The sequence below is a fragment of the Rhinolophus sinicus genome, chromosome 15 (genome assembly GCF_057876585.1).
Source record: "Rhinolophus sinicus isolate RSI-liver-muscle chromosome 15, RSI-T2T, whole genome shotgun sequence".
NCBI classification, from domain to species: Eukaryota; Metazoa; Chordata; class Mammalia; order Chiroptera; family Rhinolophidae; genus Rhinolophus; species Rhinolophus sinicus.
The window spans coordinates 82,746,464-82,764,264 of record NC_142515.1 but is presented as its reverse complement, the minus strand read 5'-3'; the positions used below and the strand labels follow the sequence as shown (position 1 = coordinate 82,764,264).

The 17,801-nt window shown below is 52.4% G+C and overlaps 1 protein-coding gene across 12 annotated transcripts in view; it reads left to right on the top strand.

The window, feature by feature from the left end:
• GATAD2A (GATA zinc finger domain containing 2A) overlaps positions 1-13,443 on the top strand; it is a 91,688-nt gene extending 78,245 nt beyond the window's left edge. For 8 of the 12 annotated variants that reach the window (XM_074337805.2, XM_074337802.2, XM_088792362.1 and 5 more), the window contains 11 exons: positions 2,227-2,359; positions 2,482-2,613; positions 3,743-3,832; positions 4,412-4,543; positions 4,687-4,854; positions 6,715-6,994; positions 7,214-7,273; positions 8,282-8,580; positions 9,255-9,329; positions 9,594-9,789; positions 11,941-13,443. In XM_074337805.2, the coding sequence (XP_074193906.1) occupies positions 2,227-2,359; positions 2,482-2,613; positions 3,743-3,832; positions 4,412-4,543; positions 4,687-4,854; positions 6,715-6,994; positions 7,214-7,273; positions 8,282-8,580; positions 9,255-9,329; positions 9,594-9,789; positions 11,941-12,071 (1,696 nt within the window). In that variant the 3' untranslated portion in view covers positions 12,072-13,443. The remainder of the gene's footprint in view (positions 1-2,226; positions 2,360-2,481; positions 2,614-3,742; positions 3,833-4,411; positions 4,544-4,686; positions 4,855-6,714; positions 6,995-7,213; positions 7,274-8,281; positions 8,581-9,254; positions 9,330-9,593; positions 9,790-11,940) is intronic. The other 4 variants (XM_019736881.3, XM_019736880.3, XM_074337801.2 and 1 more) reach the window with 3 other exon arrangements.
• Positions 13,444-17,801: the final 4,358 nt, after the last annotated feature.

Genomic DNA, 17,801 nt, shown 5'->3' with positions numbered 1-17,801 from the left:
TGGTGACCCAGTCCCTGTAACACACCACAGGCCCTGTGGGCGGGCACCACAGAGGAAGTGCCTGCAGCCCGGCAGCCCCAGTGTGAACTGGGAGCCTCCATTTTCTGACAGCACCTGAACCCTACCTCACTTCTCAAAATGAAGGCTGCATGTCACAAACTGGTTAGAACCGGCTGTTGCCATGGTTTTCACGTTGGAAGGCACAGTTAAAGGGTCACATGACCAAGGAGGGAAATGCCTTTGTCACATGACTTTTGGGTGGCCTGATTAGCATACAGGAAGTTCACTCCCTGCTGGCTGCTGGGATGCTGAGTGATCATTGATGGAGATGATGTCATCTCTTGGACGAGTTATTGATTAGTCTCATCCAAGATGGGACCTGGGAGTGCTGTGGTCACAGTGGCCATCTCGGAGCTTCAGCCTCCAGGTGGTCTGGGGCCCTCGCGCTGCTCTTCCCTCAGGCACATTTCAGTTTTATTAGACATCTCACCTTCAGAAGTGCGCGCCTTCAGTGAGATGATCAAACGTGCTAAATCCCTGTGGCTCTCCGTAGGCTCAGCACACCCTTGCTCAGGAAGCGCCTGCAGTCTCAATCTAGATAGGAGTCTGCCTGGGCTCCTGCTCTGCCTGTGGACAGCTGGTACCTGGGAGGCCACCTGGGCTGGGACCCGCACCACAGCTCGCACGCTAGGCCTTGCATCATCTTGGTGTCGCTGTGTGCAGCCAAAGAGCCTGGAATTGGAGCCCTGAAGTCACCTTGAAAGTTGATCTTGGGTGGAGTGGGCAGCCAGCAGGGAGACAGACTCGAAAGAGCAGTTCCGGAATTGCATTGGTCTTTGGTTTGGTGAGGCCCCGTCCTGGGTTACTTGATCAACAGCAGCTGGTTTCTGGACGTGCGATGAGGGCTGATAACCCCAAGGAGGGGTTGTAGACCTTGAAATGGGTGCCTTTTTGTCCACTCCTCTGGTCTCTGCTGAGAGGCCAGCTGGCAGCTGTGCTGGTTAAATCAGATCAGGGCTAGAAGTGTTGAGGTGCAGCCACCATGCAGCTCTGGAAGGCGGGATCGGGATTGGCCAGGGTGGGGGTGGGTGTCCAAGGTTTAGGGGGAGTCAATGAACCCTCGGCGTCTGGTCCTCTGTGAAGGTGAAGCGCACTCCAAGAATGGAAGAGGCGGTTCGGAGGGCTTTTCAAGCACCAGTTCTCCATCGAGAACTCCACCCCCCCACCCCCCTTAGGTGGGCTGTCAGTGGAAGGACTGGGACAACTTGGAGCTGTTAATCCCAGTTAACTTCCTCGACTTTGTTCTCTGGGCCACAGTGCCACCTAGTGGACGTGTTTGGTCCTTGGTTGGTTTTGCTGCTGTTGGAAGGAAGGATCCATCCGATTCCTTCAACACAACTGCTGAGGCCAGATCTTCCGGGGAGTGTACATCGTGCCCTCAGCAAACAGAGCCTGTTGGTTGGGGCGAAGTGCTGTGTTTGGGACCCGCCCGTTGGTTCTGTGTGTTGGGTCAGTGACGCCGTAGCAGAGGCTCAAATGTGTATCTATATCTTAGGGGACTTGCGGGTGGGGCAGGTTTGGGGTCAAGAGGGCGGAGGGTAATGGGCAGGGGTGGCCTTGGCACCAGGCCGTCAACCCACTGTTATAACATGAGGAGAGGGAGAAGCTGGAAACCAGTTTGTGAGCAGATGAGGTGGTAAAGAATACCCAGATCCGCGTGAGAAAATGTGTTCCGGGTTCCAGTCTGTTTCGAAACATGCAGTCACTACTGACACATTGCCACCATCAGGATGAAGAGGGCACATGTGGCCCAGGAAGGGTTGTCCAGCATTCGGCCTTAGCCAGGATCCAGAGCCCAGCAGTTTTAATCTGACACCTAGCCATGTGGTGTTTCCCAAAATGTCTGTCTCACCCTCAGACACACGGGTGTCCTCATCCCTGGGGACGTAGAGGTGGGCCCCAAGAACAGCCCCAGCTATAAACCGGCGGGTTTGGGTGCTGTGTGGTGAGTGCAGTGGGTGAAGGCAGAATGGTGGAGGGGTGGCAAGGCCCTCAGGGAGGACACAAGGAGAGCGGCTGCGGAGGCCAGTGGGGCAGCTGTGCTCCCACCTCGTGCTCTTTGGGTGTCCGGACCTGGGCATCTGCAGGGCGTGGGTGTGGGGCTGTGGGGAACAGTGTCCCGCAGTCAGGAAGCTCTGGCAACAACCTACTCTCCCCGCTCCACAGTGACATGACGGCCGAGAGGAGAGCCCCCTCGCCTGACGTGATCGTGCTGTCTGACAACGAGCAGCCTGTGAGCCCGAGGGTGAATGGGCTTCCGAAGGAGGCCTTGCAGGAGACCAGCACCGAGGCCCTCATGGTGAGCCTCGTCCCCGAGCTGGGGACCACCCCGCCCAGCAGCATCCCTGAGTGCGTCTGGGGCCAGTGGGCCGGTGCACTTGGCGGCCTGCCCTCCACGTCAGCCCTGTTCTCTGCTTGCAGAAAAGCAGTCCCGAAGAACGGGAAAGGATGATTAAGCAACTGAAAGAAGAGTTACGATTAGAAGAAGCAAAACTTGTTTTATTGAAAAAGTTGCGGCAGAGTCAGATCCAAAAGGAAACCACCACCCAGAAGGTGTGTGCACATCTGTTCTGTTCTCAAGGGTCAATGGGAGCCATTCAGAGCCGGAGGCTGAAAGGCTGGTCACGGGGGCAGGGAGGGGCAGGTTTCCGGGTTTCCTCGGGGGCATGAGGGCCAAAGTCTGAGTGGAAACCTGCAGACTGAAGTTCATTTTTGGATCTAGCTAAAAGGATGTCAGTGAGAAAATATCAGAGTCCTACTCAGTCTAGAATGTTCCAGATCTGAATATGTAAAACTCACTAAAAAAGCATCAAGGGAGTGGAAAGCTGTTGGAAGCACACTTCTGGGTTCAGAGCTCTGCCCAAAGCCCGTTTCCAGAAAAGCCTCCTACTCTGGATGGCCATGTTTGCTGCAGAGGTGGCTGGGATTGTGGACAGATGCCCTGTCCTGGGCCTCCTGCTCCCCTGGTGCGCGAGGCTCTTTGAGGTGCTGCTCTGAGTGCAGCTCACTGTGTAGGGCAAGTTCATGTTTTGTTGGGTTTCTGGGAAAGTTTCTGGTTGGTAATGCAGCTGCCCTCCTGCTTGCCGTAACCACTATCATTAAACCAGAAAGTGAACGCATGGCTGGCAGAATGACTGACAGAGTGTTTGGAACACATGTCCCCTAAGGGAGAGGGACAAGGGCAGAACACTCACTGGTCTGACTGGGGGTTTGTTTGAGCTCCCTCCCCACCTAGTCAGCAAGTGGACTCAGCCTGACGTCTGTTAATCTCGGGGGTGAACAGAGCCTGCCTATTGTTTCCTTGTCAGTTAAAGACACAGTGAAGTGACCCAAGTCCTTTCTGTAGTGGAATATGTGACTAAGGATCCCCAGATTGGGGTTAACCTGTCCAGGCCCTAGGTCCTTTCCCATCGCCAGCCCTCCCTGACCCCCTGGAGTGCAGAACTGGCGCCTGAACCACACAGTGACGCCGAGTCCCCGGCGGGTGAAGGATGCTGGAAAAGCTCTCCTTTTCCCCAGTTCCTGCCACAGGTAGACAGGGTCACGTACCAGGCTGGAAGCAAAACCTTTGAGAGCCTAGTACCTTTGGAAGAGGAAGAAAATCATTCTTCTTCTGTCAGGGTTACGTGGGGAGGTGGGGCTGGTGGTCCTCTCATGTCCCATGTGTCCTGCTCTGTTGCAGCCCGCAGGCTCCGCTGGGAGCACTGTGACCACCCCTCCCCCGCTTGTGCGGGGCACCCAGAACATTCCTTCCGGCAAGCCATCACTTCAGGTCAGTATTCCCTTCCCCTCAGGCTCCTGAGCAGCCCCAAAATAAAGCATGTTCATGTTCCCAAAGTAGGCCATCGTTGACATCATTAAATCACACCAACGCGTGGGGTGCCCCTCCCACGAGTGCCCTTCGTGAGAGAGGAGAGAGGACTGAGGTCTTCCCTAGGCAGACTGGGCTCCCTTCATCCTGAGTCTCCTGAGGGCAGTTGTGGGGCCTGGCTGGGCCTCCCAGCTCGGCTCACAGCCTCCTCTGCCCAAAGGGGAGGCAGGCAGAATTGCCAGCCACAGGACTGAGGTGTGGACGGGCCTAGCTCCCCTCAAACAGGCCCAGACTCCCAGCTCATACCAGTAGACGGCAGCGCCAGTCCTCATTGGCTGGACTCTTGCTATGGTGCAGCTTGTGTCCTGACTGAGCCCGGGTTGACGAGGTTCTTGTTCGAGTCTGTGTTCCTTGTTCTTTCGCGTTTTTCCTCTTACCCTCTGCTTTTTTTTTGTTAAGAAATACGTGCTTTTACAAAAATAGCAAACCTGTTTGTTAAAAAAAGGCCATGTGAGATCTGGGGATTGGTCTCGTTGACAGACCTCTTCGACTCGAATGGCTGGCAGTGTCATCCCGCCTCCCCTGGTCCGAGGCGGGCAGCAGGCATCCTCGAAGCTGGGGCCGCAGGCGAGCTCACAGGTCGTCATGCCCCCGCTCGTCAGGGGGGCCCAGGTGAGCAGAGCACACGCTCAGGACAGGTCTGGCCAGGAAGCCCCAAGCAGCTGTCCCAGTCCTCAGGCTGGGGCCGTGGGGTTGAGCCCTTTCCTGTGCCTCCCTCCATCGTCCCTCATTGTCTTATCCCCCCACCCTCGCAGCAAATCCACAACATCAGACAACATTCCAGCACAGGGCCACCGCCGCTCCTCCTGGCTCCCCGGGCATCCGTGCCCAGTGTGCAAATCCAAGGGCAGAGGATCATCCAGCAGGGCCTTATCCGCGTCGCCAACGTCCCCAACACAAGTCTGCTCGTCAATATCCCGCAGGTGAGGGCTGTGTTGTGCCAGTGTGAGGAGTGTGCTTTGCAGCTGCCCCCCAAAAGGCCCATAGTCCTAGGGCACAGTGGGGTGGTGCAACATGACCTGCCTGCCCCCTGAGAGCCCGTTGAGGCCTCAGACACCCTTGTGGGGTTTGAACTTGAGCTTTTCGGGGCCTGTTGGGCATGCAGGACACGGGCAGCAGCCCTGTGTTCAGATCTGTCTCACGGTAGAGGTGGAGAGCTGCTGAGAGAGTGAGGGGTGCAGATCTGAGCTGAGACAGGGGGCTGAGAGTTGGGGGCTAGATGAGGCCAGGTGATGCATCTGATGGGCCTGGAGACAGCTGGGGGGTGGCACCAGACTCCCCACCCTCCCCACTGCAGGCACAAGCACGTAAGGAGAGTGTGTCTGCAGATTCCTCTTAGCACCAGTTCGTCTATTCTTAGCCACACATCCCTTGGCCTCTGGACAGAGCCTCCGAGATGGGGTGGGTCTGCCCCACCCAGCAGAGCTGGGAAGATGAGTCTGGGAGTGGGCGGGCTGGAAGCAAGAGCCTCATTGACAGATAAAATTACTGGGTCTGCAGGGACTCTTGCTGATGGGCGAATTAGCTTTTCGGCCTCCGGTGGCCCGGTGTGTCCTTGCCTGCCTCCTCCAGATAAGAGTGAGCTGGCAGGGCTCTGGACAGCGTCCCTGCCTTCTCTAGGTGGGGTTCAAGTGCCGTCCTTCCACTACATGGTGTTCTGGCAAAGCAAGAGGTTGACCTATGCAGGCAGTTTATTTACCCCATAAACCTTGATCAGATAGATCCCTCCAATGTGCCCAGACCCCGTTCCCAGCTCAGTGTTCCAAGAGGATGGGAAGCAGATGGAATGCGGGGGGCTCTGCTCCCAGAGGGGCTAGGAGCCCGAGAGGGAGGTAGGGAAGAACCGGCTGGTTGGTCAGTGGGAAGGGTGCGGGGTGGGTGGCCAGGCCAAGGTGATTCCCTCTATGTTGGGGAATCTCGTCAGCTCTGGAGACCCTCTGTGGGGGGTGAGGGTTCTGGGAAAGCGGCCTGGCCTTCCTGAGCCCCGTGATGAATTGTGGGCAAGTTGTCAGATATGTGTATTTTCCTGGGGATGGTGTATGCAGCTTTCCTTAGATTCCAGAAGAGCTCCTAACCTTACAGAGTTCAGGGCAGTGGTGAGGTGGGCTCCAGGTTGTGGGAGAGCGCTAGACAGTGTTGGGGGTGAGTGGACTGGAGCCAGAAGACAATAGAGTATTTGCCACTGGGGCGTAGATGAAGGTAATAAAGTAGTGCAGGAGCAGCAAGGGTTGAGAGGGGCTGGTACAGGCACTGTTCTCTCCTGCAAGCCCTGCGAGGACACGTGAGCTGACTAAAACGTTCCTGTCTCAGACAAGCACACACAAAGGTGTTCGCGAGGGAAATGCCCCAGATGCGCCCTGAGCCACCGTCCTACTCCTGCGAGGAAGGAGAGCCAAGAGGGCCCCAGAGACAGGACAGGGGTCGTGCTGCCTGGGTGGGGTCGGGAGGCCGTCACCAACGGGGTGCCCACTGTCCTGGTTATGGTGATGGCTTCATGGGTGTCCTCCTGTGGCACAATGCAGGGAATTACAGATTTTAAATGTGTGCAGTTGGTTGGATATCAGCTAAGCCTAACAAGCGTGTGCGTGAGATTGGTCATCTCCCAGAGTGAACTGCTTAACACCACTCTGCCTGCTGCTCACGTGTCAGGCCGCTGGGAATTTCTATCTGAAGGACTTGATAGTGCAACTAATGGTGCTGACCTGGGCTCTGGGTGCAGCGGGGGGGGCTGCCTCAGGGCAGGGCACCCCCAGCACCCTGACCAGGTTGTTATCTCCTGAAAGCCCTCCCCAGCCTCGCTGAAAGGGACGACAGCCACCTCTGCTCAGGCCAACTCCACCCCCACCAGCGTGTCCTCTGTGGTCACATCTGCTGATTCTCCAGCCAGCCGACAGGCAGCTGCCAAGCTCGCGCTGCGCAAACAGCTGGAGAAGACGCTGCTAGAAATCCCCCCGCCCAAGCCCCCTGCCCCAGAGATGAACTTCCTGCCCAGTGCTGCCAACAACGAATTCATCTACCTGGTTGGCCTGGAGGAGGTGGTACAGAACTTGCTGGAGACGCAAGGTAAGTGGGCCCTGGGCTGTTTTCATCACTTGCCACTGAAGTTTCTGCTATTACGTGGGGTTGTTTTCAATGCACAGCAGGGTTGTTTTCAATGCACAGCATGTGTTGGGGCACCTGTCGGTGTACCCAGGGCTGTCCTGATGGTCGGATATTACGGATGATGTATTGTCATCGGTTCTGCTTGCTGTGACGTTTGATGGCTTCTTAAATACTTTGCAGGCACCTTTCCTGTTAGGACCTTCTGCAAGCCAGGCCCTGGTGAAGCCCAGCGTCCCACATGTGTGTTCCCAGGGGATGAGCAGTGGCTCTGTGATGTTGGTGTGCCATGGGGTGGGTGGGTGGGCGGTGAGCAGGAATGCCTGCGGGAGGCGGACATGACAGGCTTTGCTTCCAGGCAGGAAATCATCACAGAGGTGGAACTTGCCAGAGCCTTGAGTGCTTAGAGGCCCCAACGTGGGAGAGGGACACCTGAGTCAGACTCACTCAATCCCCCTCCTTGAAAGCAGTTTTAGAAAGTGCATCTGCATTTTAGGAATAAAAGGGCATAAGCAGGATAGTGATCAAAAACAATATTAGAAACAGAGGTGGAGGCCATGCTGGCCCTTAGGGAGCTTCTGCCAGATGCTGAACCGGGGACATGTGTGCACTAAGATGGAGCTGGTGACTTGAATTGGGCAACCAGCCTGAACCCTCTTCCTGTGTGATCTCAGGTGCTCAGAGCTGAGGGGGAGGGGGAGGCAGAGCCGTACCTGGTCCAGAGGAGCAGGGGAAAGGCTGATGGGTTCCGCCAGTCATGCTGCCTTGAGGCTCCACAGGGCCAAGAGCCGGGCCCGGCGGAAGGCAGTGCAGGCTCGGCACGGCGTGGTGTGTCTGGCTCCCTATGGCGCCTCCTGTATGGTGAGGTGATGCTGTTGGCAAAAGAGCTGTTGCAAGGCCAGTACAGAGAAGATGGGTGGGAGGCTGAGTGAGGACCGGTGGCTCCTGGTCCTACACTGTGGATGGGCACGGCAGTCAGAGGAGCCAAGCTGGGAGATCATACCAGGGATGCCCAGCCCACAGCGTTTCCAAAACTCCATGAGGCCACCCCAGTGTCCATACAGTTAGCGCCCATTATGTTTTTGCGGAAAGCACAGACGACGTCAACTGGGGCTTTGGTTTCCTGATGCCCGCTGGGCCACATGTCCCAGGGCACGGCTCCTGCTCTGTCCCACATCCCATCTGGGGGTGGTGGGGGCTCTGACTCACATCATGTTCCTTTGACTTGACCCCCCCGGTCTCCCCCTGCAGCAGGCAGGATGTCGGCGGCTGTCGTGCTGTCCCGTGAGCCCTACATGTGTGCACAGTGCAAGACGGACTTCACGTGCCGCTGGCGGGAGGAGAAGGGCGGTGCCATCATGTGTGAGAACTGCATGGCGTCCAACCAAAAGAAGGCACTCAAAGTGGAGCACACGAGCCGGCTGAAGGCTGCCTTCGTGAAGGCTCTGCAGCAGGAGCAAGAGATCGAGCAGCGCCTCCTGCAGCAGGGCACGGCTCCTGTGCAGGCCAAGGCCGAGCCCACCAGCGCCCCGCACCCTGCACTGAAGCAGGTGAGTCCTTGTCTGGGAGCCAGAGCCGCAGCCCCGAGGCCTGGGAGCTGGCAGGGGCCTCGCCCGCCAGGAGAGGGGCCGGTTCCCTGGCAGGGCGTTGGGTGCAGACAGGATGTGCTGGCGTTCTGTCCCACACAAGGCAAGCATTTGCCTGATGGGTAACTGTGCGTCTAAATTACATTTAATGGTGCTGTTTGATGGTGAAAATACTAATTTGCAGTCTCTTCAGATTTTGGAGCTTTCACGTGCAGTGTGCCGGCCGACAAGTACTTCTTGTCTAAAAGGACTTTTCTGAAAGCCACATTGAAATACAAAAGGGGCGTTTGGAAGAAATGTTCTAGCTAAATTAAGGAGAGAAGCAAGTTTGAAATTGTTTCTTTTTTTTGCTTTTTTTTTTTTGCTTTTTTTTTTTTAATGCTCTATTTTCCAACCCCTGTAGACCCAAAGCTCCCCGTTGGCAGTTTTTTGTACCCTTGGAAAACATTTGTAATTCACTAATGACCACATCTTCTCAAAGGTCCCTACGTAGTGAGAGGTCATACTGCCCTCAGGAAACAGCCTGTCCTGTGGGGACAGGCCTTGTGTGGCCACAGCTGCTGCTCTTTGGTCACTCTAGGTCACCCGGGGCCGTCCTGTGAACAGTGCTGACCTTGGTTTCAACCCCGTTTGTGTAGGTCATAAAACCGCGGCGTAAGTTGGCGTTCCGCTCAGGAGAGGCCCGCGACTGGAGTAACGGGGCCGTGCTACAGGTCAGAACTGCGGTGCTGGGAGCCCCCCACCGCGCCCCGACCGCGGCCACGGCAGCTGCCTCTCTCTCTCTCTCTCTCTTTCTCCTCTCTCTCTCTCTCCTTCCCTGCCCCTCAGTGTAACTTACCTGGTCTCCTGATTTTGGACTTGAGAGACCCCATGTGGGTGGGAAGAGGTCGGCCAGAGCAAGGAGAGGCTGCACTGAGCGTCTCGCCCTTTGCCCCCACCTGCCCCACCTGAGCCGTTACACCCTCTCTCCCCTGTAGGCCTCCAGCCAACTGTCCCGGGGCTCGGCCGCAACACCCCGAGGTGTCCTGCACACGTTCAGCCCATCCCCCAAACTGCAGAATGCAGCCTCAGCCACAGCCCTCGTCAGCAGGACCGGCAGACATTCCGAGAGAGCCGTGAGCGCCGGCAAGGGCAATGCCACCTCCAACTGGAAGAAGGCACCCCTGAGTACAGGTGGGCGGCCCCCAGGGGGCTCAAAGGAGGGGCCTTGCCATGGTCAGGTCCATCCCTTCCTTATGTTTAACAAAGATGTACATACACACGGGAAAGGACAGTGGCACAAAAGGCCCTGAACCTCCCCCCAGACCTGTTTCCTGAGAGCAGCTGCCTCTGACTCTTCAACTGAATCTCTTTTGTTCCCTATTACATAGGATGCCATGAACAGGTGGCAGCCCTCGCTCTGTACCCAAACAGCCCTTGACACGAAACCTGGGGTGGAACAGACCTGGTTCACGCACTGTCACCTCCCGCCTCCTTCCTACAGTGGGGAACGCCTGTTTTTACTGTTAGGTTGTGCCTTTCCTGCTGCACTAACTTTATTTCCTGCTCCCCCAGACAGTGTCCTTTATTCCTTGCTCTGTGGGACACTCTTCTTCCCACCTTGTAGCTTGGGGACATCAGGTGTTACAAAGTGCAAAAGAACAAGAATGCAGGGGGGAGGAGGCGGACCCTGGGGCTGGGGGAGGGTTTTAACTGAGGAGCGTGGCAAAGGCCCCTGAGGAGACAGCATTTGAGGAACGATCCAGGGGATATGAAGACCCTCGGGTGGGTTTTTTCAGTCTCCTGCAGCCGCACCACCCTGGCTCATTCTGTTTTTTATTTTATTAAATTTAGTTTTTTAATGAAATTTATTGAGGTAACTGGTTAGTAAGAGTTTCAAGTATACAGTATTAATAATACATCTATGTTTTATAATTATTTATGTGTTGGCATTAAGAGGAAAGTTCAGTATTTCTTGTGTCCATCAAAACGGGAAAATGAAAGGTAGGCACAAAAGACCGAGTGAAGGAGGTGGGTGAGAGTGCCTGCTGCGCCCCTCTAGGAAGAAGAGGCGCCCAGTCAGAGGGGGGACCTTAGTCAGACCTGGGAAAGCTGGGCTGTGTGTGCAAACGAAACACAGGAGCTGTTGTGCACGAAGCTGACCACGGGTTAGAGACGTGCCCAAGTCTCGGCCTCCCGCAGGAGAGGAACTCAGGACAGGGAGATGTCTGTCCGACCACAGAAGAATTGGGGCCACCTGGAGAGCAGAGAGCGTTTGTAACCAAACCAGGCAGAGATGCTTTTGCTCAGCATGTTTAAGATACAGCTAAGAACTCACATGCTGCTTGGAAATTCCTCTTGTAGGGGATTTGAAAGCGTGTGAAATAAATGGGAAAGGGAAGTGTAAGTGCACACATGTATATACTGACAGCAACCGTGTGCAAGCCCTGTGTACACTTCAGGGTAGTGTTTGAAAGGGAATATGAAGGCATAACTAGTTGCTGTGGTCAGTGGTTGGATTAGCGGTACACGTGTCAAGGCTGAGAAGCTGCGTTTCCCGGGAGACTTGTGCCAGCTCTCCGACTCAGCCTGGTTTTCTGGCCGGTGCTGTCCCAGTGGCAGTGAAGCCTCGAATATGCAGGGGCGGGGCCCTGGTGCATTTGACCTCAGGTCTGTTGACCTCCACCAAAAATACTGTGGGGTAATGCAGTGACGGGGGGCCCTGCTGTCACTGGGGGTCCAGGGCAGTCCTTAGGCCTGGCCAGACAATCACCTAAGTGTGGTGGGGAAGGGTGGTTCCTTTATTTTCCAATTAAAAACATGATGCTTGTTCATAACTCAAGTGCCTTTCGAGGACATGTTCTTTGTACCCCAAAAGAACAAATGCAGCACTTAAGGTCTTTCCTCAGTCTCCCTTTTGATTCGCATGTCACGTAAACGAGTGGCCTACAGAGGTATCATGTGTGTTTGCCGTTCCATGTCCCTCTGAATGTTTTAATGAGAGAACGTTGCCCTCTCATTTTTAACAGCTGCATAGGATTCTGTCCTATTGATTGCCCAGTTGCACAGTTCAGCTGTTTGTGATTTTTCACTGTTCTAAACAGTGCTGCGGTGCTTCCCTCCGTGGACAGAGCTCTCGGGGAGCTGAGGGCATCCCTGTTACCATGGCAGAGGCTGGGAATATTGGAAAGGCACTTGAGTTATGTCTTCAAATCCCTTCAGCTCTGAGGCTGGGATTTTTGCCTCCCACACTCGGTTGGCCTCCCTGAGGCAGGGGCTCCTCCGCAGAGCCCCCACCCCACCCCGACCGGGGTCATTGCGGCATGTCCCTCTGTTCTGTTGCAGGCGGGGCCCTTGCGTTTGTCAGCCCCAGCTTGGCGGTGCACAAGACGTCGTCGGCCGTGGACCGCCAGCGGGAGTACCTCCTGGACATGATCCCGCCACGCTCCATCCCCCAGTCGGCCACGTGGAAATAGTGTGAGCCAGGCCCAGTGGGGAATAGGCTCCCTCCTCCCTCCCACCTGGCCCTCCACCCTCCACTCGGGAAGACACCCTGCTCCCCGAGAGAGCGAGCAAGCGAGTGTCGGCCACACTGCGGAAGCAAGAGCTCCATTCTGCTCCATGCTGCAAAGTCTCGTCGCAGCTCGGGGGCCGATTCACAGGTGGACGAGGAGTATCACTGGGGGACCTTTCCCATGGGCTTTCCTCCTTTCCTTGCCTTTAGTTTGCCCAACACCAGCAGAAAAGCGGACTTCGGGAGTTGGATCTGCTCCCACCCTCTCCTTCAGCTTCCACAAGGCGCGCAGGCAGCCTGGATACTGTGACACACTCGGGCAAGACCGGCGCCCAGGGCTTCTGAAGTCGAGCGGAGCATTCTGTTTTGTTTTTGCTTTTTCCCGTCTTAGCCTCCCCATCTTTGACTGCCTACCTTCACGGCAATCTCTAGGTTGACAGAATTTTTTTTTTTTAAATCACCTCACGATGATGGAGTTTAAAGTAAACCGTGCAGACCCAGAGGGTCCTGCCAAGCACAGCCCCCATGCCCCGGAGGGTGGGCTGCTGACCAACTGACCAGCCCTCGCCCACTCCAGCAAAAGGCTTGTGCTGCTGCTTTTCCCGGAGACCCCGGTCCTCCCACACTTAGCAGAAGAACAAACTGCAACTCAGATCCAGCCAGAACACCCAGGATCCTGGAAGCCACACCGCTGCCTACGGAGGAGGACGGAGGAGAGAGTCAGCAGCAATGCCCAGAGCCTGAGCGGAAGTTGGAGGGGCAGGCTGTGGTGGTTTTTTTGTTGTTGTGGTTTATTTTATTAAATTTTTTCCTTTTCTTTTCCTACTTATTTTGATGGACAACATCCCAAGCTGCCCTGGCCTGGTCAGGTGGGGAGGTGCCCCTGCCCTCCACAGACTTCAGGGTGTCCGTTTGGGTCTAGTTTAGAACCTTCCCTTAAAGCAGGGCCATGCTGCCAGCATTTGCCTTCAGACTTTTTTTTTTTTTTTAACCTTTTTTAGAGTCTACAGAAATGTCTTACAAAGGATCAGGTCTGCTCTTAGTTGTGTTTCATTTTGTTTTCTCCCACTCCTTAAAAATCAGTTCTTGAGGAAAGGCAAAAGTTGTCCTATGTGTGCTGCGCACGGGGCCGGCTCCATGCAGGTGCGAGGGCGCCCCATGTGTACACATACACGTGTCAACGTGGAAAGGAGTCCGCCGCTCCCCACTTCAGCCCCAGCCCTGGTTTTCCTGTCCAAATTAAGTTAGGGACTTAATTTAAAACCCTTATTTTGTAGGGCCGCCTTCTTCAAACACACTGCTTCAACATTCTAATAAAGGCTCATTTAACCCCCTTTCTCATGTTGTGTGAATATCAGTGTTTAGAAAACATTTTTGACTTGCGGTAGAAGACTTAGGTTAGAAGACCTAGTTTTGCAAAACGTTCTAAGTTTTTGTTGTGTAAAACCCTAAAGTTCTCATTGATTTTTGTTTTGGGTAGGTGGGCTGAAGGAGGGAAGGGCAGGGAAGGGTTGCTTTCGTTACCAGATGCAGGGATTTGGGGGGAAAGAGGGAAATTGATATTAAGGAGTGGGGGGAAAAGAGTGTTTTTTTTTTACACCAAAAAATTTTTTACACCAAAAAAATCAAGAGTATGCAAGCGTTTCTATTGCTCACATTTTTCTGTGTGCCTGGCAAATAAATACCTGTCTTATGCTACCCTGAGCTGTTAGCCCTCTCTGTTCAGTGACATGGGCCAGACTCCAAATCCTCAAACAAGGAGAACTCAGCTGGCTACTACGGCAAACAGACTTCAGTTCTATGCAGTAATGGAATTAGGTGTCTGAGCCAAAGGTCAGCTCTGCCCTGGAGGAGTGGGCCAGGGTTGTCCCACTGGTTGTGCCCCAGCCAGGGGTGACTGGGTCTGTGACTTGAGGGTCCCCATTGGCCCCCCATCCCCATCCGAACCTGGCTCATCACCACGCTCAGGAACCACCTCTCCTCACCTCGCCTCACCTGGCTCTGCCTTCAGCCCCGCAGCCCCAGACACATTCCCATCTGGGACAACTTCCTGTGATGGAAACGTAGCTTTTTTAAAAGGTGGCAAGAATATGAAAGGCTTTCATCTTTAGTTCATTCTACTGTCTCAGAATTCCTATCCCCCTTTTTCTTCAGTTTCCGCCTTTGCAGTGTAACTTCTATGACAAGCCCCAAATGGGTGGTTGTGCGTTGAACTTGAAGATGCTATAGGAAAGGCATTATTAAATACCTCTCTGGGTGTGGGGTTTGAATATAGTAAGAAAAGATATTACCATTAAGGGAGTTCTCCCAGCAGCAAAGTTCACCCCCTCAGAATTGGCCACAGTGCAGTCCTGGTGTCCCCCCAGGAGCGTCAGGGCTGAGAGGACCTGGTTATCAGGAGCAGTGAGAATGTGGGAGCGCCCAGGCCCAATTGACAAATGTAATAGTCCCTAGTTACTGACACGAACCCGACAGTAACTGGAAACTTGGAAATGTCAGCTTCTCTGTGGACTGGGGTGTGAGGTTCACAAAGCTTATTCCTCCTGTTTTTATGCCACAGCATATTTGAATTGGCTGAGTGCATATACAGGTATTACGTATATCCCCTTGGGAGCTGCTAAGGGCTCTGGCTGTCCTGCCCATGTCATGGGAGCTGTGGTCCACAGTATCCCAACTGATACCGGCCCACACCTTTGAACAAGCCAGAGAAGGGCGCTTCTCCAGGGGCCTCTGGTCCTGGCTGTCTTCAAGACCATGAAGCAAAAAGTTAGCCCTAATGTAGAGGGAATGAAAGAAGCGACTGAGTACAACCCTGCTGTGTGTCCCCAAGTCACTCTCCTATGGGTGGAGAGACGGGGAGGAGATTTCTGTATAAGTAATAGAAACAAACATTCTCACGTGTGTCGATAATGGAAGAGGTGGTCCTTGTTGCTCTGCCATAGGGTTTTTTTTTTTTAATTTATTGGGGTGACAGTAAAGTTACATAGATTTCAGGTGTACTATTCTGTATTACATCTATAAATCCCATTGTGTGTTCACCACCCAGAGTCAGTTCTCCTTCCATCACCATATATTTGATCCCCCTTACCCTCATCTCCCACCCCCCACCCCCCTTACCCTCTGGTAACCACCAAACTATTGTCTGAGTTTTTGTTTCTCATTTGTTTGTCTTGTTCTTTTGTTGTTTTTGGTTTATATACCACATCAGTGAAATCATATGGTTCTCTGCTTTTTCTGTCTGACTTATTTCGCTTAGCATTATGCTCTCAAGATACATCCATGTTGTCACAAATGTTCCTATTTCATCTTTTCTTACCACCTAATAGTATTCCATTGTGTATATATACCACAACTTCTTTATCCATTCATCTATCGAAGGACATTTTGGTTGTTTCCATGTCTTGGCCACCATAAACAAAGCTGCAGTGAACGTTGGAGCACACGTGTCTTTATGTATAAATGTTTTCAGATTTTTTGGGTAGATACCCAGGAGAGGGATTGCTGGGTCATATGGTAATTCTATTCGTAATTTTTTGAGGAGCCTCCACACTGCCTTCCATAGCGGCTGTACCAGTCTGCATTCCCACCAACAGTGTATGAGGGTTCCTTTTTCTCCACAGCCTCTCCAACACTTGTTACTATTTGTCTTGTTGATGATAGCCATTCTGACTGGGGTGAGGTGATATCTCATTGTGGTTTTTATTTGCATTTCTCTGATGATTAGTGATGTTGAGCATTTTTTCATATGTCTATTTGCCATTTGTATGTCCTCTTTGGAGAAATGTCTCTTCAGGTCATCTGCCCATTTTTCAATTGGGTTGGTTGTTTTTTTGTTGTTGAGTTGCATGAGTTCCTTGTATATTTTGGATATTAGCCCCTTATCAGAGGCACTGTTTGCAAAAATCTTCTCCCATTCAGTTAGTTGCCTCTTTATTTTGTCGATGGTTTCTTTTGCTGTGCAGAAGCTTTTAAGTTTCATATAGTCCCATTCGTTTATTTTAGCTTTTCCCTTGCCTTTGGAGTCAAATTTATAAAATGCTCTTTGAACCCAAGGTCCATAAGTTTAGTACCTATGTTTTCTTCTATGCAGTTTATTGTGTCAGGTCTTATGCTTAAGTCTTCGATCCATTTTGAATTAATTTTGGTACATGGTGACAGATAGCAGTCCAATTTCATTCTTTTGCACGTGGCCATCCAATCCTCCCAGCACCATTTATTGAAGAGGCTGTCTTTCCTCCATTGTATGTTTTTAGCTTCTTTGTCAAAAATTATCTGTCCATATTTATGTGGTTTTATTTCTGGGTTCTCAATTCTATTCCATTGGTCTATGTGTCTGTTTTTCTGCCAATACCATGCTGTTTTGATTATTGTAGCCCTGTAGTACAAGCCAAAGTCAGGAAGTATGATACCTCCAGTATTGTTCTTTTTTCTTAAGATTGCTTTGGCTATTCGGGGTCTTTTGTGGTTCCAGACAAATCTGATGATTTTTTGTTCCGATTTCTTTAAAAAAAATGCCATTGGGATTTTGATGGGGATTGCATTAAATCTGTATATTGCTTTGGGTAATATGGCCATTTTAAAACTATGTTGATTCTTCCAATCCATGAGCATGGAATGTCTTTCCATTTCTTTGTGTCTTCAGTTTCTTTAAAAAATGTCATAGTTTTCAGCATATAGGTCCTTCACATCCTTGGTTAAATTTATTCCTAGGTAGTTTTTTCTTTTTGCTGCAATCATAGGGTGTTGTTTTTTTTTTTAATTTTTATTTTTTATGCCGACTTATGCTGCACATAACGTTTGCCTAAAGAACTTGGACTGCGCTTTTTTTAAATGACAGCTAAAGTTTTATAATTCTTAACAAAGAAAGTGTAATAAACAGTTACACTAGTGCAGGGTATTTGGGAGGAGGATTTTTTTTGGGGGGGGGAATCACTTGTATTTATTGTGACTAAATCTTTGATAATGTAAAACAAAAAAGTTGACCACCAATCCAGAATAGACGTTCCAATAAACAGGCTGGAATCAATGGTTATACATGGTGTCATGAGGAAGTTTTAGAACCTGAAGAACAATAAAGAAATGGACTATGTGTTGGCTGTATTTTTCTTTTGCCCCTTCAGCCCTGATTTCCCTGCGTTATTTCATCCCAGCGCTGGGACAGGTTGGAGGCTGGAAAGGGCAGCAGGGTGACCCTTGGTTAACGGGGGAGCAAAGGCTGAGACATCTGCTTGGGCTTCTTTCAAACTTCACTTCCCATGGGGAGGGAGTCTTCCACAACTGGGCCCCATGGCCTCGCCCCCAGGCCTCCATCTCCATCAAAACCTGGGGCTTTGTGGCCTGGGAGAGAGTGGTGAGTTCAGTGGGCTTTGTCCCTCGGGCTGGCTCTTAGTTCCTTTCCAGCTTCCAGCCTGGAGTAATTGGTTTTTCCGAAGTGCTTTTCAGGCTTAGCTCCACACTGGGTGTCTTTGCTGCAGGACAGGATATTATAGGTGTGGGTTCTAAGTACAGATGGAGCCACCCAGCGAGGCCCTGAAATAATACAATTACTGGTGAAAATTTGTTTTGTTGTTGACACTTTCAAAGTTTACTCGTAATGTGAGAACTGGTCACTGGTCATGTTACCACTATTTTCCTAGGTGCTTTTATTTTCTTGCTGATTCTTTTTGTTGTTGAGACATCCTGACTCTGATGG